This window comes from Emys orbicularis, chromosome 5 (assembly GCF_028017835.1).
Source record: "Emys orbicularis isolate rEmyOrb1 chromosome 5, rEmyOrb1.hap1, whole genome shotgun sequence".
Classification (NCBI taxonomy): Eukaryota; Metazoa; Chordata; order Testudines; family Emydidae; genus Emys; species Emys orbicularis.
Window position 1 is genome coordinate 68,990,479 of NC_088687.1, and position 23,851 is coordinate 69,014,329.

Consider the following 23,851-nt stretch of genomic DNA (forward strand, 5'->3'; position numbering starts at 1 on the left):
AATTCACTTTTTAGCACAACCTGTTGCTTCCTCCCCTTTAGCCAGTTCCTTATCCACCTTATAATGCTTGTACTGATCCCCTTCTTTCCTAATTTAACTAATAATTTCCCACATGGTACCATGTCAAATGCTTTCCTGAAGTTCAAGTACGTAAATGTGGGTTAATCACACAATCTTAGACTGTGTTGTAAACAACATTAATACAAAATTAAGGGCACACGGAAGTCTGAGGCATAAAACCCCTGAATAAATATGGTACTTCACCAGTCAAGTTAAAACAATGTTCTTTTAATGCCAATCCTGTTTCATGGTATAGTAGAAATAGAAATGTAGATAATCTGTAAATAGGTTCAGTTCTGATCCTTACAAGTCTGGCATTTGAAATGTTCCAAAGATGCTATTATGAAAACATTTATAACGGAACATACTGCAATCAAGAGCCAAACCTCCATAGTCTGGTATCAAACAGAGGTTTGTGAGAATTAGTGACAAGACTGGTAATAGGATTGTGACAGTGCACTCCATATGATGTTATGAAAATATGCTAATGAGTGTGAATATAATGTAACTGGAATATGCTTCATGCAAAAGGTCTCTTGTAAGGTATCATTACAAAGCTTATAATCTACTGCAGGCCTGTACAACTCGTAAAGCGGCGAGGGCCATACTACTCCAAAGAAAACAGCTGAGAGGCGAAACCCCCCGAGCGCCGCCAACTGCCCCCCCCCAGCGCCACCCAGCCCCCCCGAAACACAACACCCCCCCCAGCGCCACCCACCCCACGGAAACAACCCCCGAAACACTCCCTCCCCCCAGCACCACCTGCCCCGCGGAAACAAACCCTCCTTCCCCAGCACCGCCCCACCGAAAGAGCAGTATTGAACCTTGGTAATTTGTTATAGTGGGCCCCTAAAGTAGTATAATTAAGGTAAAAGAAAAATGTCTTTTTGCTAGAAGTAGAATAAGATCTTCCCCCCACTTTGTAATCAATTGCCCTGTTGAATGAATGAGGTGTGAATGAGGAAGGCGTGGAAGGCAGGCACCTCCAGACAGCTGCAACCCTTGGAGAGGGCAGGGCCAGCTCTAAGGTTTTTGCCGCCCCAAGCAAAAAAAATTGTGGCCGCGCCCCCCTTTTTTTTTCGTGCCCCTTTGCCCCCAGCCCCGCCCCAACTCAACCCCTTCCCCAAATCCCCAGCCCTGCCTCCTCCCCCGGCGTGCTGCATTCCCCGCCCCCCATTGCTTCCTGCGGGCCCCCCGCAACCTCCCGCCCTAGCTCACCTCCGCTCCGCCTGCTCCCCCGGGTGTGCCGCCACTCCGCTTCTCCCCCCTCCCTCTCAGGTGAGGGAGAGCGTAGAAGCGGAGCAGCGGCGCGTTCAGGGGAGCAGGTGGAGCAGAGGTGAGCTCCGCCTGCTCAGGTGGAGGGGGCACAGGAAGTAACGGGGGGTAGAACCGCTCCCCGTTCCAGCTCACCTCCGCTCCACCACCCCTGCCTCCCCCGAGCGCCCGCCGCTCAGCTTCTCCTCCCTCCCTCCTTCCCAGCCTTGCTGTGCGAAATAGCAGTTTTGCGTGTGGCAAGCCTGGGAGGGAGGGGGGAGAAGCGGAGCGGCGGCGGCGCCTCAGGGGAGCAGGCGGAGGCGGCACGGAGGCGAGCTGGGGCGGCGAGGTGGGGCGGCGGGGGCACTTTTTCCCCATGCCCCGGAGTCAGCGCTTATGATGGCCGGCGCCAGAATGCCGCCCCTAGAAATGTGCCGCCCCAAGCACCTGCTTGTTTTGCTGGTGCCTGGAGCAGGCTCTGGGAGAGGGGATGGGAGCCAGACCAGATCAGTAGAACAGGTCAGCCACCGATTCGCTGCTCACCTCCTCAGCCCCCCTCCCCTGGCTTGCCTCCTCAGCCCCCCTCTCCGAGCTCGCCTACTCACCCCGCCACTGCCCGCCCGCTCACTCGCCTCCTGAGCCCCCCACCCCCCCCGGCTCGCCTACTCACTCCCCGCCACTGCCTGCCCGCTCGCCTACTCAGCCCCCCTCCCTCACCCGCTGCTTGCCTACTCACCCCCCCACGGGCCGCACAGTGAGCCCACCTACTCAACCCCCGCGGACCGTACAGTGAGCCCACGCGGGCCGCATGTTGTGCAGGCCTGACTGAGTGTGGTCATCCTAATTGTATAAATGTATCATTCTTGTATCTGAAACTAGAAATATGAACTATAACTCTGAGGTCCTATTGTATTTATGCAAAGTATGGGCCATTAATGGTGGATTAGAATCTTAATGGCTCCCATCAACTAGGACAAATTGACTGTAGATGGCTCTGTTTTACTTGTAAGTCTTCCTGTATACGTGTGTGCTGGCAAGTGGGCAATGAAGTCTTACAGTGACATGTGATCATGTCACTTGAACTGGAATCCATCCTTTAACCTGGTGCTTTTCCATTTAGAAGGAGGGGTGGGAACCCAGAGAGGGACAAAGATATATAAGGGGGTGGAACAGAACAAAGGGGGCTGCAATCATGAGAAATCCCCTAGCTACCACCTGAGCTGGAACAAGGACTGTATCAGGGGAAAGGATTGTGCCCAGACTAGGAAGGCATCCAGTCTGTAATAGAAGCTTATTGAAACATCTCTGAGGGTGAGATTTTTATCTGTGTTCAGTTTTCTTACTGTATTAGGTTTAGGGTTGTGTGTTTTATTTTATTTTGCTTGGTAATTCACTTTGTTCTGTCTGCTATTACTTGGAACTACTTAAATCCTACTTTCTGTATTTAATAAAATCACTTTTTACTTATTAATTAACTCAGAGTATGTATTAATACCTGGGGGACAAACAGCTGTGCATCTCTCTCTATCAGTATTATAGAGGGCGAACAATTTATGAGTTTCCCCTGTATAAGCTTTATACAGGCTAAAACGGATTTATTTGGGGTTTGAACCCCATTGGGAGCTGGGTATCTGAGTGTTGGAGACAGGAGCACTTCTTAAGCTGTTTTCAGTTAAGCCTGCAGCTTGTGGGGGACGTGGTTCAGACTTGGATCTGTGTTTGCAGCAGGCTAGCGTGTCTGGCTCAAAGAAGGGAAGGTTCTGACGTCCCAAGCTGGCAGGGAAAACAGGCTCAGAGGTAGTCTAGGCACATCAGGTGGCATTCCCAAAGGGGTTTCTGTGATCCAGCCCGTCACAAGGATATTGAGCCCTTCACCTTCAGATTGCTGCTTCAAATCTAGCCCTGATGGTATAGTGAAAATAATTGTTTTAAGCTGACAGCTGTTTGGTGGGTTTAGTAGAGCTGGTGGAATACTTTAAAAAAGCTGATTCATTAATAATGTTTTATTAAACTTGTGTAGTTCAGTTTACTATGATTCATAGACTCACATTATTCATCATTTGTGAATCAAGTTTCATGCATTTTAGCACAATGTTTTTTCATACCAGAAGCTGGTTCTTCATTATTCACTATTCCCCTATTCAACAAGCTTTAGTCATCCAACAGGGAGCAGAAACAATATTTAGGTGACTGACCACACAATGTGAATAGTAAAGAGCCAAAGAGAACAGCTGTCAAATAATCCATATGCTGAACATTATTCATCAAAACTATTCAACAAATACTTACAAAGAACAAATTCATTCAAAGAAAAATGAAGATGGAGTCATGAATTGCTTGCTAGTCAAAAAAAGGCTAAATTCTTAAGAATATTATAGATACAGAACAGTCCATCTCTAACCATTAGTTCTCAGATTGTAGTCCATGGAGTGCCCATGGTTTGCAGAGCCCTTATTAGGGATGAACAGAACAAAATGTTTTTCAAAAACAAGAAAGGAGGGTATTATAGCACGCCTTCACCTCTATGGCACTCCCTCGCGCCTGGATATGGCATTGCAGGGGATTTTGCTTCTAGTGCCCTCAGTGGCCACTTTTTCAGCCCTCTGAGGGCCTGTCTTTTTCTGGGTCTTCTGTGGCCAATTAGACCTCGTCAAAGGCTTTCTGAAAGTCCAAGTACATCATACCCACTGGATTGTCCTTGTCCACATGCTTGTTGATACCCTGAAAGAATTCTAATAGATTGATGAAGCATCATTTCCCTTTATAAAAGCCATGTTGATTCTACCCCAACATATCGTGTTTAGCTATGTGTCTGATAATTCTGTTCTTTACTATAGTTTCAATCAATTTGCTTGGTACTGAAGTTAGGTTTACCAGCTTGTAATTGCCAGAATTGCCTCTGGAGCCTTATTTAAAATCGACATTACAGTACCTACCCTCCAGTCATCTGGTACGGAGGCTGATTTAAGAGATAGGTTACATACCACAGTTAGTCATGGGAGTCAGCTAACTGTATCCATGAAACAGCATCTCTCTCAGCTAACTGTATACACAATCCAATAAGGTGAAATAACTGTTATTTCACCTTATTGGATTGTGTATATCAAACCCCTACCCTACCAGTGGACCTGATCTTGCCTGGCTTTGAGCACTTCTCTCATCTGTGCCTACCACTGTACTGTCTTTCAAGTATTCTCAGGTCCCATGAAATCAATGACTAAGTCCCCAGTGGACATAACATACAGTAGGGATTGGTTGTAAGTGTGATCTACTGGAAGCTGATGGCACTCAGCAACACTTTGCAAGAGATGCTCAAACCCTCATTTGCATGGCTGCAAGACTGAGTCTTAAGGACCCGATCCTGAAAATTGCTAAGCACCTTAACTTCCAAAGGGAGCTCAGTATCTCCCAAGATCAGGTTACAATCTTGGCTCAGTGTCCTAGGTCACCACAAAAGCTGTCAAATAATAGCCTTCTGTTCTCAGTTGCTGAAAATTTCCTTGTGTGAACCTCAGAAATCTACCATTTTGCTGGCACTTCTGTGCTTTATAGTTTGCATTCCTTAATGAAGTTCAACAGCTCTGTAGAGCAAGAGGCTGTGTGGGGATCTGGGGGAGCTGACAGTGGCCTAACAGGCTGTGGAATCTGTTAAAAGCACATGGAGGTTTGCAATAGAAGGTACCTGAATAGCTGAGAGCCAAGATCCACTAGGCAGAGGGCAGTAGTCGACATGGAGAAGGATAGTCTGGAAAAGATGGGTCTATAGATGGCTTTGAAAGGGATGGTCATTGAGGGAATCTCTGGAGACCAGTGTGGGGTTGGGGGCGGGAAATCTTTCATATTTAAAGTGGTTTTACAATCAAAGCCATATTGTTTTCCTCTTTAAAAGGGAATCTTTAATAGGTTATCTGCGAATACCATGGCTGGCTTTTTCAATATTAATAAAACTTCTGTGATGAATTAGACAGGAATATGTAAATTGCTTTTCTATACATTTTTCATTGTCATCATTGTATTTTTAACTGATTCCTTTATGTCTTGATGCATTTACAGTTGATTCAGGCACTCTTGAAGTAATCATAGTTTCCAGAAACTGCCTGTTATACACCAACATTTCTCAATCCACATAACTATCGTATTTAGCCTGGAAGTAACTATTTCCTAAAGCAGTTTTTTCTATCCTCATTCACTAGTAATAAGTATTCTCATTTTTAAAAAATGTGTTTAGTTTGCTATTTTACTCCAAAATGAAACTGCACTATAAATGTACAATAGAACCACAGGATAATGTACTTCATGGTAACGCACTTTTAGGCTATGTATGCACTACAGCTTAAGTTATGTTGCTCAGAGATGTGAATAAACCACCCCCTGAGCGATGTAAGTTACACTGGCCTAAGCGCTGGTATGGACAGCGCTATGTTGGAGGGTTCTCCCACCAACATAGCTACCGCCACTCACAGGGGCTCGAGGACTTAAGTCAATGGGAGAGCTCTCGCCCATCGGCTTAGAGCAGCTGAACTACCAGTGTTACAGCGGCGCAGCTGCACCGTTGTAAGCTCTCTAGTGTAGCCAGCCGCAGCCTTACTCTGAACTACTTTGGAACACATACTTGCTTTCTCTCCCCCTTCACCCATTTTTAAAATATATACCTCCTACACATGGACAGATCCAGAGTTATGGGATAGCCCTATTGAATTTAATAGAGATAACATCAATGGTATAGAAATGTAAATGTAAAAGCTTACAGAATTTAATTAATAGAGAATGATAGGTTTTTCTGAACCATCTTATAAATTGTTTAGCAGTGCTATAATTTTCTATTAAATTCTATAAGAATGGTTGATAAAGCCTAGAGAAAGATTACCTTTTTCGATAGGATTTAGCCATAAGAGCAGGCCCAGCTAGACTGCATGGATAGAGATAGGTAGTCTCTGTGGCCCTCTCCTCCATTAAATATGAAGGTAGCTGTGGCTATACGTTCTAGAATTCTACAGATCACATTTAACCTGAAAATGCCTCGCCTTGGCTACCCTTGCCATAAAAGTCACTCTCAGTGTTCTGAACTGACCAGTTGTAGAGAGGAAATAATTGTTTTGGGGATTCCCAATGAAGTGACTAATCCTGCTATCATTGATATCAGTTGCAGAACTCCCATTCATTTGAATGGGAATGGGATCAGGATTGTAGTGCGTGGGTAGGCAATGCTTTGGCATAGGAAGAGGAGCCTCCATCTGATGCCTTTGAAGGGCTGAGTGGGATTATAGAACATTATTGGGACAGGTTAGGACATCTGAATCCACCAAGTTCATATAGATTGTGTTACACAACTACTATCACACATGAACATTCATATGGCTGATCTCTGTGTGATCTCTCTTCCCATTCTAATTTTGCTTTTGCAACAACATTGCAACAACATTCTTCATGGCTGTACGGTGTATCTTAACATGGTGACATGATAAGAGGAGATAAATGTAAACACTTAGGCATGGTATAGCCGTGATATTATATCAAAAGGATGTAATACTCAGGACTCCATTAATGCAAGTAATATAGATAATTTTAAGAACTTCTCAGTATTGTTTCAAAGAAATTCCCGGTAATTTTGGTATGTTGAAGTAATGAGCAGAGAGAAGAATTAACCAGAGAAGACCAGCAAGAAAGAGGAGAAAAAGTATATTTCCAAGCCCAAATTACAATATAAAATTCAAACTTTTGTCACTAATTTCAGTGGGAGGACTAAGTCCATGCAGTTATACACTGGGCCCATACTATACATACAATATTGGTAAGTTATGAATTTTGGGAAAAAAGGCTGGTTGACATCTTTTAATATTGCTGAAATAAACTGGGCTTAGAATGCTTCTTCTAGTGGAAAATAACTACTTTCTGAAAAGCAGGGACAATCCCTGACATGTACCAAATCAGAGATATTACCAAGAACTGGTGATAACTGAGAATCAGGGGGCCATGACTAAAGTGTTGGCCATTCAATGAAGAAAGTTACAGACTTACACGAATGTGGTTTTGTGTAACCACTCTAAATTTGCCAGTATTCCATATGATTTTCAGAATGAAAGAAGAATTCTGACTGAGAGTTACCTGCTCAGATGTCAATAGTAATGTTAGTTTTTCATTTCTTTTAATCATGGAAGCTGTAACTTGTATTTCTTGGGCTTTCCACACACCCTGTTTAAATGTAATGTATAGTGGAATTAGGCAGCTTCTTTGTTTAAATAACATGCTCTCAGTGTATTCACTTGGGAAACATGGCAATTTTTACTTGTAAGTTTGGCAGTTACGTTGGCGAGAGTGAGCAACTTGTTTAGATCATGCCAGAGCGTGTGATTAAAGATATTTAAGTATGCTCCATCAGATACAATTTGCCTTTGTATTTTAAAAAATATAAATAATAATTAATAACTTTTTTAGATGTGCTCAGTTCTCAGATCCCAGGTTGAGTTTGCAGGACTGGCAGTTTAAAATAAAGTATTCCTTCTCTGTAACATAACCATCTGTGATAAAGCGTTTGCAGATCAAATTAAGACTTCCATGACACCTGCACAGCCCCAGTGCTTTTTATTAGCTGGTATAATTGATTGGAACTTGCTAAATAATTTCTGTGAATGAGACACAGGAAGGCATAGCATCCGGCTCACTCTCTCTAGGCTGTGTTAACAAGAGTAAAAAGCAGTAAAACCTATCTTTTTTTCACCGAAGTGGCTCTGAATACACATAGGGAACAGGTCTGTTGAGTAAGATGTTATTTTTACAATATAAAACCCTAAAGATAATAAAACCTCAGCAGGACACAATGATGTATTGGGGGAAGGGGGGAAGAAAATCACAAGAGAAAGAAAGGATATTTCCCTTTTGCAAAAAAATTAACATCTCTTCACCTTCTGTATACTGACACTTTATTGTCAATTAAACTGACTTTTAAAAGATTCACCTGGAAGAATAATTTATCCTCAAGCTGCATATACTTGACTTCCTAGATACCAAATCAGTTAATGTAACCTAATATACAGAGGGAACTTAATGCACATGGATGGGTATTATAAATTTTCTCACAAATGTAACCATTAACATTTATGCATCTAGAAGCATTATTTGGGTTATCTCCAGTTTCCATCTCTGCACAATCATCTACATAAATCTCAACCAAAAATTATGTGCTTGATGGAGGAATTGCTGGGTGATATTCTATGGCCTATATTATGTGAGAGATCGGATTAGATTATGATTGAGTCCCTTCTGGTTTTGTAATCTATGTACCAATATAACACCAAAGATAAGGAAGAAAAATCTAAACAGCAAAATATATCATATGAGACAATGTTCTAAGGGCATGAAACACATTGGACCGGAACCACAGCTGCTGTAAACTGATCAACTTCTGTGGAGTAGAGCATCACCCCCATTGTGTTTATTGCAACAGTAAATCAAATGACATTTGGGAAATGTAAAAGTATCTTAAATATGTCAGCAGGTTGTGCAGCCATCTCATCCTTTCAACACTTGAATGTAATTAAATTACTAATATCGTACCTTCCAGAGAGGTTTGAGCTTGGTCTCCATTATAAAGTCATACTTGCAGAGTTCACAACAGCGTGTATCTGAGCTTTTAATCCACTGGTGCAGGCAGGCCTGATGAACAAAGCGTAGGGTCCCTGTACAGCGACATGGTGTGATGAGGGGGCTTTCATCATCTCCCTCACAGTGACAGATCCTGACAGGGAGGACAGCAACAGATAGTAAGGGAGCTTTCCAAGGAGCAAAGCAAAAACACTGGTTTATTTACACTGCTTTTCATTCTCAGATTTGACATTCATAAGACTCAAGGTATGTGACCTTTTAGATTAGAGACCAGAAATGCATTCCTCATTCCCTTCTGACACTTTGAATTTGCTGTGTGATATAGAGATGAATCAGTAGAAATTATACTCATTTCCCTCCCCCCTCCCAGCTTTTGTATGACAAAACCTTTAGGGCCTAGTTCTGTCACCTTACTCATGCTGAGTAGTATCTCACTCTGTGAGTAGTCCCAGTGATATTCTCAGCAAGGATGACAGAATCAGACCCCAAGTTAAACAGGCAAAGTATGAAAGGTATAGAAAGCCTACCCTGAAAATGGTCCAAGGGGTAAGGGAGACAGACTGGTGGATATCTTTAGCATTCATACAGTCCCCTTGGGAGAGGGTGAGAAGGGATTAGAAGAGTCACAGCCCTGTCTGTTCTCCATTCGTTTCTGCCCCTTTTGAGGTAGGTAGCTGCACTATCTGGAAGCACAAAGACTACAGCAGCAGCCAGCCTGGCTATGTCTACACTGCAGCTGGGAGCGAGCTTCCTAGCCAAGACAGACAAATTCATGCTAGTGGGGCTTGAGGTAGTGTGCTAAAAATAGCAGGATAGAAACTGCAGCTCCAGCAGAGACTTGCATAGCTACCTCTGCTCACACTCAGAGCATCGGGTGAGCTTGAGAATCCAAGCTGCTATTTTTAGCACACTACCTCAAGCCCCACTAGTTTGAGTCTGTCTACCCATGCTGGGAGGCTCCTTCCCAGCTGCATTGTAGATGTTGTAGGTGTTGTGTGTGCACCTTGTGGGGACTAGTCCTAGACTGAGTCCTAGCTGGTAATGGGATACAGAGCTTTTTTTACATTTGGATCTCTGTTTCAAATGTATTTGGAGTCAGTAGTGTCCTAAAGGTACTATTATTTGATATATTTTCTGTGACCTACGTCAAATGACTTGGTGATCTCAGTCAGTTCTTAGTAAACATCTGTCCACATTAAAAACTAAACCAAAAACCACAATAATCAGAACTGGTACTTACTGACACCTTTGTTGACAGTGTCTCTAGAAAAGTTAAGAATTGTTCTGCAGGTGAACAGAGGACTTTGCTGTAGGACTGTTCATTAAAAAGAAGTTAAATTTCAACAACACTCACAAAAGCTAAATGGACGTCCTAAATGGCAAACTGAAAAAAATAAAAAGCCACAAGCAATGCATCAAAACCCAAACCACATCAACCTCAAAATAGAGAAGTGGTAACCACGGCATTTAGTCCTTCAGAGGCACGTGAAGCTTGCAACAGGCAATTAAAATGTAGAAAAGGAACACTTTGTAACTCTTCTGCAAATTCTGTCGCTTGTGTGAGAAAACCTAAAAAAAAAACTTTTGCCGCAATATACAGACAACTATGTCCAGTCTGTTCCCTATGGGGACTGTCAAGCTGGATTTGTTTTACACAGGGAAGGAGCGTCATATCCATCAGGATACATGAGCACCTGACATGAATCGTGAGAAGGGCTAGCAAAGTCTTGCAAATATGTTGCTATAACTATTGACTACAACAGTAGCAAATATGCTACCTAGTCTATTGCCAGAAGAAAGAGGAAATTTGAAAGACAAGTAAGAGTTGATTTATGCCAAAAGTGCCATTGAAAAAACTCAACTCCCTTCCGTTTCTTTCAAAGGCCTGGCCCACAGCCATGAGAAAATTAGTCTACAAAAATGAAAAAGCAGAACAGAATCAGTCTTCCAGATGTACAGCCAGAAATGAAAGCACAACTTAAAAAGAAAACAGTACATGAAATTGAGAACTGTCCACACAGTTGGTTCAGTCAGTGATCTGATAATGGTGCCTAGGCACTACTCAAAGATACAAATCTTCACTCATGGGCACCACTTTAGGTTTTTGTACATGTTCAGGCAAGTTCACATTCTACAAAAAAATCCATCCGTGTTCCAACCTGTGGGGGGAGGGATAGCTCAGTGGTTTGAGCATTGGCCTGCTAAACCCAGGGTTGTGAGTTCAATCCTTGAGGGGGCAATTTAGGGATCTGGGGCAAAAATCTGTCTGGGGATTGGTCCTGCTTTGAACAGGGGGTTGGACTAGATGGCCTCCTGAGGTCCCTTCCAACCCAGATATTCTATGATTCTAGCCCAGCCAAACTTGACAAATTGAAGCCTCAGCTATTGTGTCCTCACTGTACACTGACTTTTTACTCAAAACCTCCCTTAAATGGGATTAATATTTTTTTTTAAAAATGAATAAATAGCTATTTTGATACAGCACACACATTCCCAAGAGTTGATTAAAGTTTTGTGAATGCAGTTATGATCTTACCTTTTTGCTAATGGTAATTTGTAAGTCTTACTCTTTGTCAGTTTAGATCAAAGTTTCATCTCTGTCTAAAACATTACATAAAAAAGCAACATCACTTTCTTTTTAAATTAAAACCATTTCCCAAAGGGAAAATACAAGGCTTTGCTCATTTTAATTCCAGTTACATATAATTTATTTTACAGCATTTAAGCCATTTAGAAATTAGACAACTAAATTGGGTACCCAAGAGTCTTTTACAACCATTGTTGAAATCGTTTTACATTATTATAAATGCTAAAATATCAAGCTAAAATTCCATTGGGATCTGCAAATAAAATGACAGTACTACTTTGAAAGGAACAAAACTATTCTTCAGTAGAAACACTTAATACAAAACACTATCTGAAATATAAATTAAAAACATGCAATGAGAAAACAAACATTCTAGCAATAGAAATGATATCCAGAGGAAATTATTCTAGAAACAATTTTCACTATATTAAGTGCTCTTCTCTTCTGTGTATTTCTGTTCTGTTTGTAATTTATTTACCCATAAAAGATTGGCTTAGAATGATGCACAGCATGTCTTGCCTAAAGACAGAGTAAGTAAGTGTGAATGTTTGGCTTAGGAGGATTTGAACCAGCACAGCAATTGACCGGGCCTACCACTGCCCACCTACCCTGGTCATAAATTTCACCTTATAAAAGATTTTCTTCAAGGATGTTGAAAAAAATATTGCATAAAATAATTATAGCTGGAGGGCTAGCAATAGCTATATTTAAAGCTGCCAAAGTTTTTCCATTCTAGCCCCCCATTTTCTGATGCTCATAAATTGCTGAAATATCAGGTTGACATTTTGCAGGCCTGGTCTCTGCCTGAGGGTTTTTATATATATATTAAATACAGCTGTAGCTAGCTCTCCAACTATAATTCAGATTTTACATGTGTTATAGACACAATTATATAATTTAATATATAAATATGTCATTTGATTCTATAAATATAAATACCCCATCCCCACCCTTGGAAAGTTTGAATACAAATTGTTTGGGCACTTTTGAGATGAATTAAATGGGACAAAATATTCCCCCCCCCCCCCCAAAAAGTTTTGCTAATTTTTGAACCGTTCTGATACTGAACTGACTGTGCCAAAAAGAGCAGGCTGAGCTCTTGGAAGGGTCCTAAAGGAGGAGTCCCAGCTGCCACTGACTTCCCAAGCTTTAAATTTGGCAGACAAATAGTCTTCATTTTGGAGAAATTATTTTGACTATACTTGGGAAAATCAGTTACTTGGCTGAGTTAGGTTCCATTTAAAAATCACAATTTGAACATGCACAGAATTTTTTTAAACAACAACAGTTCAATGTTTTAAAAATACCTGCTCATGGACAGAGAACTAATTTGGCTACAGTGTAAAAAATATACACAGTGACCGAGGCAGGGCTCCTCAGGAGATATGCCTCAATGATTTAGTTGCAATCTGATAGCAAGTGGTTTTATAAATATCTTGTAAGATCCACAGGACAGCAACTTTTAATTATGTATTTCCAAATTATAGAATTTATCCTTTTTTCTTAGAAAAACAAAATTAGAAAATACACACACACACACACACACACACACACACACAGAGGAAATTCCATATAAAATACTGTTAAGAGTATTTACAGTGACATAGTTAACATTACTCCTTGTGCCTGTGCATTATATGAGTCACATATTCATAAATTCATAGATTTTAAGACCAGAGGAGACCATTGTGATAGTCTAGTATGGCTTTATGCACAACACAGACCATATGACTTCCTTGAATTAATTACGGCTTCGAGCCCAATAGCCGTGGTTGAACTAGAGCAGGGATCGGCAACCTTTGGCACACAGCCCGTCAGGGAAATCCGCTGGCAGGCCGGGATGGTTTGTTTACCTGCAGCGTCTGGAGGTTCGGCCAATCGCAGCTCCCACTGGCTGCGGTTCGCCGTTCCAGGCCAATGGGGGCTGCAGGAAGCAGCACAGGCCGAGGGATGTGCTGATCCCTGAACTAGAGCATATTTTTTAGAAAAACATCCAATCTTGACTTAAAAATTTCAGTGATAGAGAACCCACCACAACCCTTAATAAGTTGTTCCACTAGTTAAATACCTTTACTTTTAATAAATTATCCTTTATTTCTAATCTGAGTTTGTTCATCTTCAACTTCCAGCCATTGGATCTTGTTATAACTGTCTGCTAGACTGAAGAGCCCATTATCAAATATTTGTTCCCCATGTAGGTACTTATAGATTGTATTCATGTCACCCATTAACCTTTTCTTTGTTAAATTGAGCTCTTTGAGTCTATAAGGCATGTTTTCTAATCCTTTAATCAGTATTGTAGCTCTTTGAACCCTGTCTAATTTATCAATATCCTTCTTGAATTGTGGTGCACCAGAACTGGTCACACCAGTGCCAAATACAGGGGTAATATAACTTCCCTACTCCTACTCGATATTCTCCAGTTTATACATCCAAGGATGGCATTAACCCTTTGGCCATAGCACCACATTGGGAGCTTACGTTCAGCTGATTATCCACTATGACCATCCCCCTCCCCCAAGTTTTTTTCAGAATCACTGGTTAGAGTCCCTGTGAATGTGTGTTCTTCAGAATCCAAGACAAATGACAGGGCAGACTCGACTAGAATGCAGAAATCTAGTCCCCTCTTCCCCTGGGGATTTCTTGCAACAGTCTCATTAAGCCCATGGGCCAGCACAGACAGCCCAACAGTCTTTATGTAGCAAAGCAAAGAAATTGTCCCAAAACCAAACTCAATAGTTTTGTGCTGGCCTGCTTGCGTCCCTCACTCCTTCTGGAATGCTCCCGCAGTCTCTGCAGTGGTTCTAGGCTGGCCCTTTCCTCAGGGAGCAAAGGGTAAGAGGTCTGTTCTTCTCCCTCATCAGCTCACTACTGAGCGCTCCTCTTCCTTTTTTACCTGCCCCTTCATTACCTGACAGTGAGTGCACATGTAGCAGAGTGGGCCCACACCAGCTTGTTAACCTTTACTGGCTCACTGTGGGGTTGGTACCCCCATCACAAGTATGGCCTATATTCTTTGTTCCTAGTTATCTGACCTTACATTTGGCTATATTGAAATCAGGGGCAGCTCTATGTTTTTTGCCACCCCAAGCACGGCAGGCAGGCGGCTTTTGGCGGTGCGCCTGCTGGCGGTCCACTAGTTATGCAGATTCGGCTGCATGACTGCGGGAGGTCCGCTGGTGCCGCGCCATCGGCGTCCCCGCCGCCGAATTGCCGCCGAAGCCTCACGACCAGCGGACCTCCCGCAGGCGCGCCGCCGAAAGCTGCCTGCCTGCCGCCCTCACCCCGCGGCTTGCCGCCCCAGGCTTTGCTTGCTGCGCTGGTGCCTGGAGCCGCCCCTGATTGAAATGCACACTGTTTGCTTTCCTCCAGCTTACCAAGAGAGCCAGATTGCTCCAGCGGCCTGTCCTATTCATTACGTACCACTCCTTCAATCTTTGTCTCATCTGCAAACTTCACCAGCGATTATTTCGTTTTCCTCCAGATCATTGATAAAAATGCTCAATAGAGTAGGGCCAAGAGTAGATCTCAGTGGGACATCACCAGGAAACACACCCGCTCAAATTGTATTCCCATTTACAATTACATTTTGAGTCCTATGAGGCAGTTTTTAGTCCATTTAACGTGTGCAGTGTTGATTTTGCATTGTTCTAGTTTCTTACTCAAAATGTTATGCAGAACCAAGTCAAATGCTGTACACATGTTTAAGTACATTACATCAAATTAATGCCTGATAATTACATAATCATAAAATATTTCTCAAGCATAGAATTGTTTCTACCTTTAGAGAGACACACGCATAGCATCTGGTAGAATTATATGCTACTCTGTGTGTATGCAAGACAGAACCCATGAAAATTATTTATTTACAAAATGTGCTCCCACAGAGCCCAGATTTATTTGTTATGCACCAGGAAAACAATTTTATGAACAATTTCAGTATTGTTTCCATTTCTTATTTTCCATATTTTGTGAAATGTTCTGCAATATTTTATACAAAACGTTTTGCAAAAACTGTTTTCAAAGCTTTTCATTTACTGAAAACTGGGTTTTCAGTAAGAAAATATCTTTCAGTAAACAAAATAAAAAAGAAAATTTTGAAAATAATTTAAATAAAAATTTAGAGAAGAATTGACAGTTTCAGTAATATTCACAATTTTTCATGGTTTTGTATTTTATTAAAAAGCAATTTTTGACAACTTTTTTGGTGTGAAAAATTTTGACCAGCTCTAAAATGTACATGACAAGATTGCACAAAAACTGAATGTTAATATATTGCATCATGTAACAAATTGAATGCATGATGTAATTAAATGAATACACAGAAGTGGACAGAGGTAAAGTTGTACCTGCAACCTTAATTGTATCATCTTCTGACTTTTGAGTACATAACTGTGCTACCTTAGTTTTATCTTATACATATTACATCCAAAATTATTGTTAAAAGTATATTATTACGATTGCACAGTCAAGCACTCAAAAGTTAGGAAATGCCTAAATTAAGATTTCCCATGCAATCTTAATTCATCCCTCTTGTGCTAAGGCATTATGATACAATCTCCAATTACTTGATCAGACACTACTTTTTTCCAGGACTCCTTTCCTCCCTCATTTTTCCTGACTCAATTGTTGTTGAAGTTGGAAGGATATGTAGTGAATCAGAAAAGGGACTGTAGAAAGGGAAAGGATGGAATGTGAGAACTGTGTTTTTTCAGGGGCTCATAAATTGGCCACCTTTGGGTGGATTGTCACAGGGACAGCAAAGCACATACCCTTGACATCAGGCTGACCCCCCCCTACCAAATTTCAAGTCCCTGCTCCAAAACATAGAGACACTGGAGTTTCTCAACTAAAGGGTTGTAAGACTTTAAAAAAAAAAAAAAAAAAAAAACATGGACAAAACAATGTAATTTTCCATATCTTGTTTTCAGAAACAGCTAAACAAAAAAGATATATTCAGCACTGGGCAAACAGCTGGCATGGAACATTTTAAGCCCCTATGGTTAAAATCTGGCAAAATTATTAGCAACTGAAAATAGGGTCTTTTAATAGAAACTGTCAGGCAACCTTAATAATAAGTGTCACCACCTGCTCTGCCTATAATTTAGAGATATAGATAGGTTGCAATAGGTTTGTATTTTTCCCTTCACATGCAGGGTAACAATTTTACCCTCATTAGGAAGAATAGCTGCTAATTTCTGCCCTCATTAGGGAGAACAGCGGTTATCCTAACCTGTCTTTCACTAATTATCTTTACACTTCAGTAGTTAGGAAAACAGGCCAATTTCATTCCTGCTTGTGCAGCAAACAACATATTCCACCATCCTGCATCAATCTTGCCTGCTTTATCCGAGGGATTGTACTACCATTGGTGAACAGTCCACTCTCATGTTGTCCATCATCTGATCTGTGCAAAGTGTTCTGAAGGAGCTTTCTCCTGAGACAGATTAGGATTATGACTGAATCAATACATCTCTACCTACGTTATCTTGAACCCAGCATTTGCAGGGTGGCATTGGCCACATGAACGACCCCCACAGAGAGGAGACTGCAGGCACTTTGCGTCACCAGAACCCCAGAAATGGACTTTACATCACAAAAGATTCAGGGTACATTTATGTATAAAGCCATATCCACATGCATAATTTTCTCATCAGGGATTTCTGGTGACAATGTAAACTCTAACACTGGTGACACCAGAATCCAAAGATGATATACTGTAGATTTAAAATAGGTTTGTCTTAAAAAGATCCCTTATCCACAAGATATCCACACCCATATTTTCCTATAAATTGCATCACTCATGGCTATATTTTAAAAAAGTGGCAGCTAAGGTCTGCACGTGAAATATCTAACTGTGGATGCAGTTTATAAAAGAAACAAGAGCAAAATGACATGCAGTAACCCATTTTCTGCACTCATGTGAGAGTGTGGATGTACCAATTAAATGCATTTTTGCAAGAATGTGGCCCTTACATTTGTATTTATTTGATCTTCCACATTCATTCCTATATCTCAGTCTGGAAAAAAATAAATCAAGGTATTTCAGAGGATATTTTGCTTCACTGTATTTCATTTAACTACATAGGGCCAAATTCTTCCCTCATTTACATCTCTGCAAGCATTAACAAAGCCTTTCTGACGTTCTCAGGGTACATCTCACCACAGCCAGGGATGTGAATTGCAGCTCGTATAGATGTACCCATCCTAGCTTTAATTTAGCCAGCTTGCTAAAAACGGAAGTGAGGATGTGGCAAGTGTGGGCTTCAGCGTGGACTGCACAAGCCTGCTGGACCCCGGTGGGCACATAATTTACATTTGTAGCCCATGCTGAAGCCTGTGCCAGTGTGTTCTCACTTCAATTTTAGTGAGCTACCTAGATTAAAACTAGCATGGGTATATGGTGACCATAGCAAGTGTGAAAAATCAGGACGGGGGTGGGGGGTAATAGGCACCTATATAAGAAAAAGCCCCTAATATCAGGACTATCCCTACGAAATCGGGATATCTGGTCAACCTACATGGGTATGTCTATACGAGCTGTAAATCACACCTCTGGCTGCAGTGTAGAGGTACCTTCAAAGACAGAAGAGAGGGCAGATACATTCTGTGACGGCACGGTACATAAACCAGCCATGCTGCCAACTATAAGGAGCGGCTAAAGAGGTATATGAAGTTGCCTTCATGGGGCTGGATGGCTGTAAATGAGGCTAAATATGGGTGTTATATTGTCACTCGAAATCCCTGTTATTTCTTAGATATGTAAGGAATTAACTGAATACATTAGGACCCATTACCTTGTCAGCATGCCACAGAAAGCAGCTCCTTTCTCTGTCTTGCTGGCCACCCCCACTGTAATTGCACCAGGCTGTACTTGCCTTTGTTCTGAAACAGGCACAAAGGTATCTGATGGAAGGATGCTTCTGCCCCTGGGGACTCACAACAGAGTCCTGAAGAGGAATACACACTATCCAAACTCTCAGGTACTTCCTCTAGAACAGGGGCGGGCATGGAAATTGTATGGCAGGCCATGAATGCTCACAAAATTGGGAGCTGGGGTGCGGGAGGGGGTGAGAGCTCTGGCTGGGGGTGTGGGCTCTGGGGTGGGGTCAGAAATGAGGAGTTCAGGGTGTGGGAGGGGGCTCCGGACTGGGACAAAGGGATGGGTACCGGGGCGGGGGAGGGGGGAGGGCACCTGCTGGGGTTGTGGCTGCGGATGAGGGGTTGGGGTGCAGGAGGGTGCTCTGGGCTAGGACTGAGGGCTTTGGAGGGTGCGAGGGGGGATCAGGGTTGGGGTGCGGGAGGGAATCAGGGGTGCAGGCTCTGGGTGGCGCTTACCTCAAGCAGCTCCCAGAAGCAGCAGCATGTCCCCCCTCCAGCTCCTATGTGGAGGCGTGACCAGGCGGCTCTGCACGCTGCCCTGTCTGCAGGCGCCGCCCCGCAACTCCCATTGGCTGTGGTTCCTGGCCAATGGGAGCTGCGAGGGCAGTGCTTGGGGCAGGGGCAGTGTGCGGAGCCCCGTCTGCCCCTACACATAGGAGCCAGAGGGGGGACATGCTGCTGCTTCCAGGAGCCACGCGGAGTAGGGCAAGCCCCTGACCCTGCTCCCTGGTTGGAGTGCCAGAGCAGGGCAAGCCCCAGACCCTGCTCTCTGGCGGGAGCTCAAGTGCCAAATCAAAATGTCTGGGCCGTAGTTTGCCCACCCCTGCTCTAGAAGTAACCCCAGAGAATTGTGCCCTACATTCCTTTTCCAAACTTTTCACAGACCAGAAGAAAAGAACCTATCCATGTACCCACGCTTAGTGGACATAAAGCCACGCACCTACTGACAAGAAGATTACATTTGTCCCAGATTTCTTTTTTTATGAAGAGAGACTTAAATAGGCAGGCACAATCTGGCCCTAAAGTGCAAGGTGTATCCCACCTCAGCAGGGATTAACCCAGTGCGAGGATGAGCCTCCAGTGGAACAGAGGCTCCTGTGCCATCCCTTCTGCTGCTGGAAGGGGGCATGGCCAGAGGAAAGGCACTGTTCCACACTAATCCATGGTGGTTTGGGACTCCTGGAGCCATTAGCATCCAGCATAATTTACTGCGCAACCCTCAGTAAGTGGGCAGAGAGGGACCAGCTCCATGCACAGCTGTAACAGGATCCATGCATTGCTCTACGTACAGTTTGGCAGTCTTGAAAAGTCCATTATAAAAATTTCAGTCATCCAGTTGGATGTGTCAATACCATGTGTCTTAGGTAATCAATCATACACCACAAACAGCAAATGACTGAAAATTTAGACTGTGAACAACCCACAGCAAATAATTAACACATTTATAAGAATCAAACCCAGCTCAGATAATTTGTCAACAGGAAAAAGAGTTAAATTTGCTGAATAAATTATTCTCTCTGGATAGTTCATCCAGCAGTAGACAACAGCATATTGAGTTTCTCCCTCCTTCATTTGGCAGACTTGCCTTCTGATCACGTACTCTCTTTTTCTTTCTATTCCAGGTTTTTCAGTATAAAATAATCTAAATGACAAATTGGTCTTCCTCTCCCTCTAAACCTAGTGTGAATGAAGCACATTAATTCTGCATACTGAATGTAATCAATTTGTATACCTCTGCTCTGTCATTCCTGCCCTTCCATTATGCCATATAGTCAGCTGTCTCTATCTGAATACAGAAAAACACCTTTTGAAAATGTTGTACCACACTAACATAATTTCATAATGGTTCTGGTAAGATGCTCTCTTGATTTCTCAAAACGTGATCAGAATAAAGAAGAGAGTCAAGAGCAAAATGTACTAGGGAATGCAGGCTATGAACGATTTATTTTGTCTACATTACTTCTAGTAATCTTCTTTAATTATAACTGATGAACAGTTTAATCATGTAAATAGTTACGACTCATTTCTATCCCAATGCACTGCCAGTGACACTCAAAATTGCAGTGCAAAACAAGACCTCATAACACCCCAAAATTTAGGATTAAGGAACCAAACCCACAATTTTAATAATATACATTGCAATATACACATCAGCCAATAGCCTCTACATCTCTGTTAATCAGAGATAAATGCTGAAAGCAACAACTTGATGACCTATTCAAGAGATGCAACCCTTGATTCCTCAATTATAGTTTTATATCAGGGTCACTGGTGGAGTTCCCCGTACCAGTGCGTAATAAGGCTTTCCCTACTATATTCTCACACTATCCGTGCCCCTGGCAAAACCTGTGCCAAAATTTTGGGAAAGGAGGCTCAGAGCTTGTCTACACTTAGGGCATGGCTACACTTGCAGATGTAGAGTGCTTTGAGTTAAACCAGCCTTCATAGAGTGCAGTAGGGAAAGCACTGCAGTCTGTCCACACTGACAGCATCAAGCGCACTGGTGTGGCCACATTTGCGGCACTTGAAGTGGCATTGGGAGCGGTGCATTATGGGTAGCTATCCCAGCATGCAAGTGACTGCAACGTGCTTTTCAAATGGGGGTTGGGGGGGTGGAGTGTGACAGGGAGTGTGTTGTGTGTATGTGGGGGGAGAGAGAGTCGGTTTTGGGGGGGCTGAGAGCATGTCAGCATGCTGTCTTGTAAGTTCAGACAGCAGCAGACACCCCCCCCCCCCGCCTCTCTCTCTCTCACACAGCATTCCACACTAATGGTTGCTTTGTCTCGGAGCAGATAAGCAGCCGGCTGTCAAAAATGGAGCTTTCAAAGGGCATATCCGCATTCCTGCTGTGATTCAAAACAAAGACAAGAGTGGCCACTTGACTTAAGGGGATTATGGGACATTTCCGGAGGCCAATCAGAGCGCAGTATTGCAACACCTTGTTCACACTGGCGCCGCGGCGCTCCAGCGTGGGCACAGCAAACGTTATTCCACTCACTGTAGCCGCGGAGTCAGAGCGTTCTACGTGCCTTGCCAGTGTAGACGGGTAGTGAGCTAGGGCGCCCGGGGCTCCTTTATTGCGCTGTAACTCGCAAGTGTAACCAAGCCCTTAAAATGCTACAGCAGCGCAGCTGCACCGCTGCAATTGTAGTGCTTTAGTATAGACACTACCTACACAGACGGGAGGGCTTTCCCCATCAGTGTAGGTAATCCACCTCCCTGAGCTGGATCCACCTCCTTCCGTCAACCTAGAGCTGTCTACACTGGGGTTAGGTAGGTTTAGCTACAACTCTCAGGGTTGCATATTTTTATAGCTACACATATGGTCCTAGCGTAGACCAGGCCTCCAACAACCATAATTCCACCATGCAGGGACATTTATCTAACAAGCTGCAACATAGCCAGCAGCATCTACATGTCTTATAAAAAACACTGCTTCTTCATTGCACCACACTTTTGCTACTCTGGGTACTAGCCTGAGCTGTGATCACTCTTCCAGTAAATACCATATTTCTTTTAGAGAGCTGTTACAAACAGATGAGCCCTGCAAGAAACTCTAAATGAAAGGAAAAAGGATATGGAGCAACAGAAGTCTATTCACAGTTAAGATTGCTACCAAGTTTCCATTTTAAATCTGATGTTGCCCCCTGCTGCCATAAAATCCATCAAAAGAAGTCCCATCCACCTCAAGTTTGGGTAGCTTTTTTCTAGAAAATTTGAAGTAATTTGGATAAGCAATTAATTTATTATAACCCCCACCTCCCCCCAAAAACTCTGTTAAACATAGTTCCAACAGCCTTCTAACTTTTTGCTATTTCCCAGTAAAACTGGAAAGTAGAAGAGGACTACCTAGTTTACTGGACTCTCCCAGATGAGATTTGTGCCCATTACTAAAACTTAGTTGCTTAAAGTCTAATTTTAAAAGTTATTAACTTTTTTACTTTGGAATGTTGCTATGGATGCTCGCTTCAGTGAACTTAGTATAGTGTGTCAAAGGATTGCTGACCTAAGCTTTTATTACAAAGGAAGTAAGGGCTTTCTTTTTCAAAGTGATTCTCTGTTACAGTAAGGACAGATCAGGCAGCATAAAGCAGTCTTAATGTGGGTGGAAACAGCCCTTAGATTCTCTCTCCTTTATACTGGGATCATCATTTTGTTAGCAACTGACAAACGTGCAAGATTTGCCAGCAGACTTGACAAAATACACTTAAGATACCTTCATTTTGAATACTTCTGAGATCTAAGCAAACTATATTTTCTTAATCAATGATGTTCAAGTTTCAGTAGTTAGGGCCAAAGTCTCAGATAGTGTAAATTAGCCTTGCTCCATTGAAATAAAGGGCTCTGCATTGATTTACACTAAGCATCTAGGTTTTAATGTTAATATCCTCATGTGAAGGTTAACAGCTGCAGAAATAAATACATCTCTAGCTCTACAGTTCGTCTCAAGACTAATCTTAGAAGGACTCTGTCTTCCCAAGCTTCTTCTCAACTTTTAGACTTTTTCCCTTTGGATCCCAACCTGATGAGTATTAAGTGATTAAAGTTCAGTACCAATAAGACACATGTTAATTTTATACACAACAGATACATGATTATAACACTTGATTTTACGTAGTGAAATCATGAGTTCAGGAATTTTATTATTTCATAATTACGTTTTCATGTACCCTATGTAATATAATTTACATGATGTTTAAATTACTTATGTCAGTGGTTGAAAACAATAATGCCTCATCTCATTTCTTTTGAAGTATTTATAATATAGTCCAGAAAGAGTGATTAAAAAAAATCAAATCAACTTAATACATTCACCAAAACTTTTCTACTAAAAAGCTGATTTTATTTAAGTGATGTTTGAAGTGGATTATGCAGATTTCATTACCAATCCCCCCATCTAAACCTCCCTTTCTAATGATCGCTAAGCATCTCTTTCTGTTCCATTCACTCCCTGACTATTAACTCTCAATTATCTGAACATATTTGTTTCCACTCAAGAAGTTTAGAAAAATCAGGATTCTACTGTGCATGTAAATAATTTTTGTTACGGTGATGAATCTGTCTTATTTAAATGTGTTTTTAAAAGAAATGCATAGTTTCAACCAATTACAGTTTAGTATTATAGAAACTGTAGAATTGATCCAGTCCTTTCAACTGCAAAAACCTTTGGGATAAAAAACAGAACCACAGTGTAAATCAAAAATCCCTCAGTGCTCCTTTCATATCACAATCAACAGTCTTCCAGGAGCGTCTCATCTATTGATTCTGAATTAATACCATTTCTAACTAGCACTTCTTCATAATTCCAATGCTGAAATTCCAGGGATGAGATTTTCATCCTGGTTCCAGCCCCTTTACACCAGGCACAAGGGCTATAGTGATGTAAAGGAGCCCTAACAGCCCCATTTCCGCTAGGGGGAGGAGTCCCTTGGCACAGGCACTGAGCTGTAGGGCTGCCCTCCAATG

General features: G+C 42.3%; 1 protein-coding gene across 1 annotated transcript in view; it reads right to left on the reverse strand.

Moving 5' to 3' along the window:
• The window catches only part of MARCHF1 (membrane associated ring-CH-type finger 1), a 181,921-nt gene that overhangs the window by 32,784 nt on the left and 125,286 nt on the right, over positions 1–23,851 (reverse strand). The window contains exon 4 of the mRNA XM_065405553.1: positions 8,869–9,049. Coding sequence (XP_065261625.1) covers positions 8,869–9,049 — 181 coding nt within the window. The remainder of the gene's footprint in view (positions 1–8,868; positions 9,050–23,851) is intronic.